Source organism: Bufo gargarizans, chromosome 2, assembly GCF_014858855.1.
Source record: "Bufo gargarizans isolate SCDJY-AF-19 chromosome 2, ASM1485885v1, whole genome shotgun sequence".
NCBI classification, from domain to species: domain Eukaryota; kingdom Metazoa; phylum Chordata; class Amphibia; order Anura; family Bufonidae; genus Bufo; species Bufo gargarizans.
The window spans coordinates 148,060,782-148,069,608 of NC_058081.1; the positions used below are offsets into that span (position 1 = coordinate 148,060,782).

The 8,827-nt window shown below is 45.7% G+C and overlaps 1 protein-coding gene across 1 annotated transcript; it reads right to left on the reverse strand.

The window, feature by feature from the left end:
• Window positions 1–361: 361 nt before the first annotated feature.
• On the reverse strand, window positions 362–4,487 carry MEX3B (mex-3 RNA binding family member B). Its single transcript, XM_044283250.1, has 2 exons — window positions 4,028–4,487; window positions 362–3,732 (listed from the first exon to the last, which is right to left on the reverse strand). The coding sequence occupies exons 1-2, from the start codon at window positions 4,254–4,256 to the stop codon at window positions 2,408–2,410; spliced, it is 1,554 nt and encodes a 517-aa protein (XP_044139185.1). The 5' UTR covers window positions 4,257–4,487; the 3' UTR covers window positions 362–2,407.
• Between the last annotated feature and the right edge of the window lie 4,340 nt (window positions 4,488–8,827).

An 8,827-nucleotide genomic window follows, 5' to 3' on the forward strand; every position in this document is an offset into this window, starting at 1 on the left:
TACCCCTAATGACCAGATAATTGGCGTTTCTGCATAAAATCCACATAGAAGGGGAAATTTTATCAACACTAGTGCAAAGAAAAAACTGGCTTAGTTGCCCATAGCAACCAATCAGATTCCACCTCTCATTTTTGAGGAGGAATCCGATTAGTTGCTATGGGTAACTACGCCAGTTTTCCTTCACACCAGTGTTGATAAATCTCCCTGATAGAACTTTACCTACTGCACCACAGAGCAAACCTATGGGTACTACACCACCCAACATCCACAGATGTGCCAAAAATAAAATAAAAAAATGACTAACATAACAGTAAAGCTGAAGATCAACTCACGCAACAAAGCAAAGCCATCATTTCTGGAATATTTTATTTGATTTATATAGAAATACTTAAAAAAACATGAAGTAGCACCATTACTTAAGTTTTACCTTTATTTATGTAGAACTTTAAATGTCAGAAAAATAAAACTCTTGATACAATTTCAAATCTTGTTTTCAGCAAATATAATATTAGTATTTTTTTCGACCATGAGGTTAAAGGCCCTTTATCATAAAATAAAATATACTTTGTTTTTTTCTTTTTAAACTTTGCTCAGTAAAGTACATTGACGCTCAAGTAACATCACCTACATATACATAAACAAGTAGTAAACAAAATGTATTAAAATAGAAATACTAAACTAGAGTGGTGCAACAGAATCTGGTAATCTCCACTTAAATCTATTTATACAAATGCTAGAAAGGAGTCAACGGCTCTCCGAGTTGGCTTCATATGTTCAGAACATTTCAATTTCTGTAATAATATAGAATAAAATAGGCTTTTATACCACGGAATAGAAAAAGATGCTGGGTGAAGCAGATTGAAAACATAGTTGTTGTTTTTTTTTTTCAGGAACCTATAAAAAAAAAAAATAATAATCTCCAGCCCAACACAATACTGTTCAAAACACTTTTGCAGTTTATGGTTGTGTGTGTGTGTGTTTTTTTTCTTTCTTTTTAACCCCTCCCCCCCATCCCAAACTTTACCTGTGTGATATTAAAATAATACAGTGTTCTTTGCCAGAAGGCCATACTAAAAATAAAAGATTTAAACCCAGCTACAAAAAAAGTTCACTGAACTTAAAATTAAAATACTTGTAAACATCTTTGCAATATGAAATATAATTTTTCAAGTCAAAAAAGAATAAAATACTTCAATCTGTATTAATGCAATTCGTCTTTTAAAACCATTTTTTTTATAATCATATATATTTATATATTTATAGAAGATATGTTACAATTTAATATTACGTTCTTAAAGCTGCAGTATCATGGGGTTCTCTACGGAGCTTTTGTTTCCCCCCCCCCCCCATTTTCATCTCTGGAGAAAGACACACAAAGAGAAAAAAAATAAAAAATATTAAAAAATCATAAGAAAATAAAAATTCATCAAAAAAAATAAAATAAATCACTCCGCTTGTCAAAATATTATATGTATAACCTAAAAAGCCATACGTAACAAGCATAACAAAAAAAAGTTAAAAAAAATATATATATATATTTTGGAAGATTTGTCTTAAAGTACTGTACAGTGTAAAACTGCTGTTCTTTGTTCATATTCAGAGCATGCAATAAGATGTAGGATTCTCCCCCTCGGCTACAATAAATGGCCACGGGATAGTGTTCAGAAAGTTCCCTTTAAAATAAAAATAATAATAATAAAAAGAAATGTGCAGATACTGCAGCTTTAAAGCCACATTCCCACTTGGCAAGGTAGAAACCAATTATTTTACAGTAACAGGCCTGGTCTCAACAACGCCAGGCCTTGCCACCAGATTTTAACCCCTTCTACCGTCAAGAATCCCCAGTATCCAAGAGCAGGACCTCCCTGGAGAAAGGGGTTATAAACTGACCATGTGACCACCTCCAGACTGACTTCGAGACAGGCCCATAGGCCCCACTGCAAATGGCAGAGATATTAGATAACACAAATCAATATTGCTTCTGGAGTGGAGTGGGGGAGGGCACATGTAAATTGGTTGCTGCAAGCTATATACACAATGTAGGTACCACTGAGAAAAATCGCACCAAAGGGGGGGGCCCTCGTTTAGTGAGACATGCAGTTACTATTTGACATCTGGCCCCCGGCGTAAAACCATTGTTTGCCTTTAGAATGGCATGAAAGGCTACTACAAAGACATATATATGAGCCCCTCAAGCATACAAAGAATGAGGGGGTAAGAGAAGCAACATCACATTATTATATATATATTATTTGCATATTAATATATTACAATATATTAAGGGTTCTGGTAAATAATATATATATGTACAAAACACAAACACACGTGTATGGCACCATACAAGTGGGAATGTAGCTATATGTATTTCTAGTCATAGTACTGGAATAAAGAAGGCTGCTCGAGTGTTCTAGGAGAATATGCGGATGGCCTGAGTGACTTCTGCGTGACACACTGGGCACTGAGGCTCGGTCTTCTCGCAGATGCGGTTGGCACACTCCATGCAAAATAGGTTGTGGCCGCAGGGTACCAAGGCTGCGATCACCTCACTCTCAAAGCAGATGGAGCAGTCGCGGCTGCCTTTCCTCCTCATGCCACACGAAGAGGAAGACGAGCTAGAAGAGGAAGAGCTGCTGCTGCTGGAGGACGAGGAAGAAGAGGAGTCGGAGCCCATATTAGTGTAGGTGGAGTAGCTCAGGCCGCCTCCGGGGTCACTGCGCACCCTGCGCGCTAAAGGATGCTCATGGACCACGCTGCTTCCATGCAAAGGAGGAGAGAGCCTGGGCGGAGCAGTGCAGCCAACCCCATTGAGCCGCCTGTTAGACAGCAACCCATTGGCATTGTTTTGGTAAGGTGGAGATTGGGAGACGCTGCTTGTGCCACTGCGTTCAAACTGGGACCAGATCAAAGTAGTGCCAGGTGGAGCTGGCGCTGGGTCAAAAGCAGAGTCAAAGGCCAGCTCGGTGCAGTCTGGCGAGATGCTGTCACTGGCGTACACATATCCATTGCCATTCACGTTATTGTTATTGTTACCATTGTTGGTGAAGCTGAGGGCAGGGCTGGGAGGGCTATAATCTGCTACCCTGGAGCCACTGTTGCCCCCAAAGTAAGAGTCAGTGGAGGCACTGCCCAGGGAGCTGGAGCTGTCATTGCGGTAATTGGAGAAAGCCTTGCGGGAACCCGTGCTGGAGTTTACACCTGGGGTGGGTTTGCTCCACAAGCTCCCTGTGCCGTGCAAATCAAAGCCAACATCAGTCCCATTGGCATGAAAGTCATTCTCGTCGGTCAGCTCTATAAGCCCTCCGGTGCGCACAGCAATGTGAGCCTCAATCTCCTCCCGAGCGCGATCCACGTTCTCCGGCATTCCAGTAACCTCAAAGACTGGCTCTTTATCCCTGCTGGGGGTGACAATGTACGTGTGGGTCTGCTGCTGGATCCTCTTGATAGTAGCCCCTTTAGGTCCCACCACCAGACCCACCACTCTGTAGGGCACCCGCACCTGGATCGTGGTCTGCCCAGGAAGGTTTGGAGGTCCGGGCACCGACCCCCCATTTAAAGCGTTTTTATTGCGAGAAGCTCGGATCATGGAGAAGTGCTCTGCTGCCGAGATGATCTCTCTCCTGGCCATGGCTACATCTTCCTTTCTCCCAGTCACAACAAAGACAGGCTCCTCCCCGCGGACCGGGGTCTTGATGTAGGTGTTGGTCTTCGCCCGCAGAGCTTTGATTTTACAACCTGGGTAGCAAATGGGGACACAAAATGCACAATTAGACCTGGTGCAAAAAACAAAAAAACGACCCATAAAGTGGCAAAAGGAGGACAAGCAGTGACAGCAGCAAGTGACACCTACATGAAACAAGGGCACAGCCGAAGGTGGGCAGCTGGGAGTGAACCAACTGCAGTGCCAACACAGCACAAAGCATGTGGAGGATGCACACTCCAAACAGATGCCCAGCCCATGCCAGGGCATCAGCCTCAGACCATCCGCACGCCCTTTGTCTCTGTACACACACAACATTCCAGCGCTCACCTTGCCTCCCCACGATCTCCGCCACATGCTCGGAGCTGGGCACCGGCACACACTCGGTCATGTTCACGCTCTTTTTCCGGGGCTCGTTGTCGTAGATGGAGCCCTCGTCGTTGTCCAGCCCCAGCAGGGAGAGCTGGTCGAGGGCGATCTGCAGAGCCCGCTGGTCGTCCAGGGTCTCGCCTCCTCCGCTCCCGGACCGCTCCATGTCTGCAAAGAGCGAGCTGGGCATGGTCCGCTCCGGCGCTGTGGCTGCAGACACAAAGGAAGGCGAGGTGGCCGGCGGCTGCAGGGGGAGCGAGGCTGCGGCGGTCAGCGCTGTCAGGGGGTCCCCCCAGCTTGTATCATCCAGTGGGCGCAGGAGCAGCTCCCCGACTTCTTTGTGGCCGGAATATGCCAGAGATGGCAGCGTTTCTTTAAGGAGCCCCTCCCCGGCTCACTCGGCGTCTTCCTCCCCTCCTGTCTGAGCCACTGCAGCCAGACGGCACTAGAGGGGGGATAAGAGGCCGTGACGTCACCGAAAGGGCTGACAGCACAATGGAGCTGACACCGGGGACGGCGATTCCTATTGGAAGGACGGAGCTGGAGTGGGCGTGGCGGGGCAGTCTGGCCCGCCCACGGCTCCTCCCCCTCAGCGGAAAGAAAGACTCCAACTCGTTTCTTTGTTGTCTAATGCAGCACAATGAAGGCAGTCGCCGGTGTGTGTGAACACGGGCAAGCGGTCAGCGCCATGCCTCTGCTTACCAGCCGGGGGGCACTGCCAGCTGAGGACAAGCACCGGCCTCAGCCTTACTTCTAATTGGCCGCCGACCCCCGAGTACTCCCACATGTATGTATTGTCCCGACCCCAGCAGCGTGCTCCAGAGGGAGCAGGGGGGCTAGCTGCCCCATCCCGACATCGTGTGGAAATCACTACAACCCCATCATTGTCTGCTAGGAGTCTTCACATAGTGAGAAAGTTTGGCATAGATCCCCTCTGGATAAGTCCTAGGGTTCAATCAGCAGCGACCAAAACAATTTTAATTGCATTTAAAGTCCTACATTTTTTCAGCAGATTTCCATCCCGATAATCGCCCGCCGATGTATCGTTGACGATTATTGGTGCGTCACCTCCAATCACTGCTAACACATTAGATTATTTCCCCATCAGACTGACCTGTTGGAAATTCATTAGAGGAGAAATCATTATAGTGTAGCACTAAAACCCCCAGGGACTCCATTGTGCCCATACTCCAGGCCAGACCTGCTGTAATAATATCTGAGGCCTGTCTAGAAGTATTAGTGGTGGCGGCAGATTATATTCCATGCGGGTACAGTCACTACAAGAGGTGACATTGGGTGCCTTCTCCTAATCTGACACATGCTGGACGGTAAGTGGCTGGAATTCAATTAGTCGCAGCCTCAGCACAGGTCACTATTGATGATCTAATGCCACAGACACTGAAGAATCTTCACCTTGGTTCAGGGATGATACAGACCCATGCCCTTCTGCCTCACATGGGCTGTGTTACTGCTGGAGCAGCATCAGACAATGGGAGGAGTGCGGCGTACCTCATGTTCCCATATACTGTGCCTAACGTGTGCTGTAATACTGCTATATACAGCATCAGACAATAGGGGGAGTGTGGCGTACCTCATGTTCCCATATACTGTGCCTAACGTGTGCTGTAATACTGCTATATACATCAGACAATAGGAGGAGTGCGGCGTACCTCATGTTCCCATATACCGTGCCTAACGTGTGCTGTAATACTGCTATATATACATCAGGCAATAGGGGGAGTGCAGTGTACCTCATGTTCCCATATACTGTGCCTAACGTGTGCTGTAATAATGCTATATACAGCATCAGACAATAGGAGGAGTGCAGTGTACCTCATGTTCCCATATACTGTGCCTAACGTGTGCTGTAATACTGCTATATACATCAGACAATAGGAGGACTGCGGCGTACCTCATGTTCCCATATACCGTGCCTAACGTGTGCTGTAATACTGCTATATATACATCAGGCAATAGGGGGAGTGCAGTGTACCTCATGTTCCCATATACTGTGCCTAACGTGTGCTGTAATAATGCTATATACAGCATCAGACAATAGGAGGAGTGCAGTGTACCTCATGTTCCCATATACTGTGCCTAACGTGTGCTGTAATACTGCTATATATACATCAGACAATAGGGGGAGTGCAGTGTACCTCATGTTCCCATATACTGTGCCTAACGTGTGCTGTAATACTGCTATATATACATCAGACAATAGGAGGAGTGCGGCGTACCTCATGTTCCCATATACTGTGCCTAACGTGTGCTGTAATAATGCTATATACAGCATCAGACAATAGGAGGAGTGCAGTGTACCTCATGTTCCCATATACTGTGCCTAACGTGTGCTGTAATACTGCTATATACAGCATCAGACAATAGGAGCAGTGCGGCGTACCTCATGTTCCCATATACTGTGCCTAACGTGTGCTGTAATACTGCTATATACATCAGACAATAGGGGGAGTGCAGTGTACCTCATGTTCCCATATACTGTGCCTAACGTGTGCTGTAATACTGCTATATATATCAGACAATAGGAGGAGTACGGCGTACCTCATGTTCCCATATACTGTGCCTAACGTGTTCTGTAATACTGCTATATACAGCATCAGACAATAGGAGGAGTGCGGCGTACCTCATGTTCCCATATACTGTGCCTAACGTGTGCTGTAATACTGCTATATACAGCATCAGACAATGGGAGGAGTGCAGCGTACCTCATGTTCCCATATACTGTGCCTAACGTGTGCTGTAATACTGCTATATACAGCATCAGACAATAGGAGGAGTGCAGTGTACCTCATGTTCCCATATACTGTGCCTAACGTGTGCTATAATACTGCTATATACAGCATCAGACAATAGGAGGAGTGCAGCGTACCTCATGTTCCCATATACTGTGCCTAACGTGTGCTGTAATACTGCTATATACAGCATCAGACAATAGGAGGAGTGCAGTGTACCTCATGTTCCCATATACTGTGCCTAATGTGTGCTGTAATACTGCTATATACATCAGACAATAGGAGGAGTGCAGTGTACCTCATGTTCCCATATACTGTGCCTAATGTGTGCTGTAATACTGCTATATACAGCATCAGACAATGGGAGGAGTGCAGCGTACCTCATGTTCCCATATACTGTGCCTAACGTGTGCTGTAATACTGCTATATACAGCATCAGACAATGGGAGGAGTGCGGCGTACCTCATGTTCCCATATACTGTGCCTAACGTGTGCTGTAATACTGCTATATACAGCATCAGACAATAGGGGGAGTGTGGCGTACCTCATGTTCCCATATACTGTGCCTAATGTACTGTAATACTGCTATATACAGCATCAGACAATAGGAGGAGTGCAGTGTACCTCATGTTCCCATATACTGTGCCTAACGTGTGCTGTAATACTGCTATATACATCAGACAATAGGAGGAGTGCGGCGTACCTCATGTTCCCATATACCGTGCCTAACGTGTGCTGTAATACTGCTATATATACATCAGGCAATAGGGGGAGTGCAGTGTACCTCTTGTTCCCATATACTGTGCCTAACGTGTGCTGTAATAATGCTATATACAGCATCAGACAATAGGAGGAGTGCAGTGTACCTCATGTTCCCATATACTGTGCCTAACGTGTGCTGTAATACTGCTATATATACATCAGACAATAGGGGGAGTGCAGTGTACCTCATGTTCCCATATACTGTGCCTAACGTGTGCTGTAATACTGCTATATATACATCAGACAATAGGAGGAGTGCGGCGTACCTCATGTTCCCATATACTGTGCCTAACGTGTGCTGTAATAATGCTATATACAGCATCAGACAATAGGAGGAGTGCAGTGTACCTCATGTTCCCATATACTGTGCCTAACGTGTGCTGTAATACTGCTATATATACATCAGACAATAGGGGGAGTGCAGTGTACCTCATGTTCCCATATACTGTGCCTAACGTGTGCTGTAATACTGCTATATATACATCAGACAATAGGAGGAGTGCGGCGTACCTCATGTTCCCATATACTGTGCCTAACGTGTGCTGTAATAATGCTATATACAGCATCAGACAATAGGAGGAGTGCAGTGTACCTCATGTTCCCATATACTGTGCCTAACGTGTGCTGTAATACTGCTATATACAGCATCAGACAATAGGAGCAGTGCGGCGTACCTCATGTTCCCATATACTGTGCCTAACGTGTGCTGTAATACTGCTATATACATCAGACAATAGGGGGAGTGCAGTGTACCTCATGTTCCCATATACTGTGCCTAACGTGTGCTGTAATACTGCTATATATATATCAGACAATAGGAGGAGTACGGCGTACCTCATGTTCCCATATACTGTGCCTAACGTGTTCTGTAATACTGCTATATACAGCATCAGACAATAGGAGGAGTGCGGCGTACCTCATGTTCCCATATACTGTGCCTAACGTGTGCTGTAATACTGCTATATACAGCATCAGACAATGGGAGGAGTGCAGCGTACCTCATGTTCCCATATACTGTGCCTAAAGTGTGCTGTAATACTGCTATATACAGCATCAGACAATAGGAGGAGTGCAGTGTACCTCATGTTCCCATATACTGTGCCTAACGTGTGCTATAATACTGCTATATACAGCATCAGACAATAGGAGGAGTGCAGCGTACCTCATGTTCCCATATACTGTGCCTAACGTGTGCTGTAATACTGCTATATACAGCATCAGACAATAGGAGGAGTGCAGCGTACCTCAT

Excerpts from the sequence above, each read along its gene's own strand:
- MEX3B (XM_044283250.1), bottom strand. The coding sequence starts at position 4,256 with ATGCCCAGCTCGCTCTTTGCAGACATGGAGCGGTCCGGGAGCGGAGGA. Across the intron at positions 3,733-4,027 it reads GGAGATCGTGGGGAGGCAAG|GTTGTAAAATCAAAGCTCTG; the intron begins GTGAGCGCTGGA and ends TTTGCTACCCAG.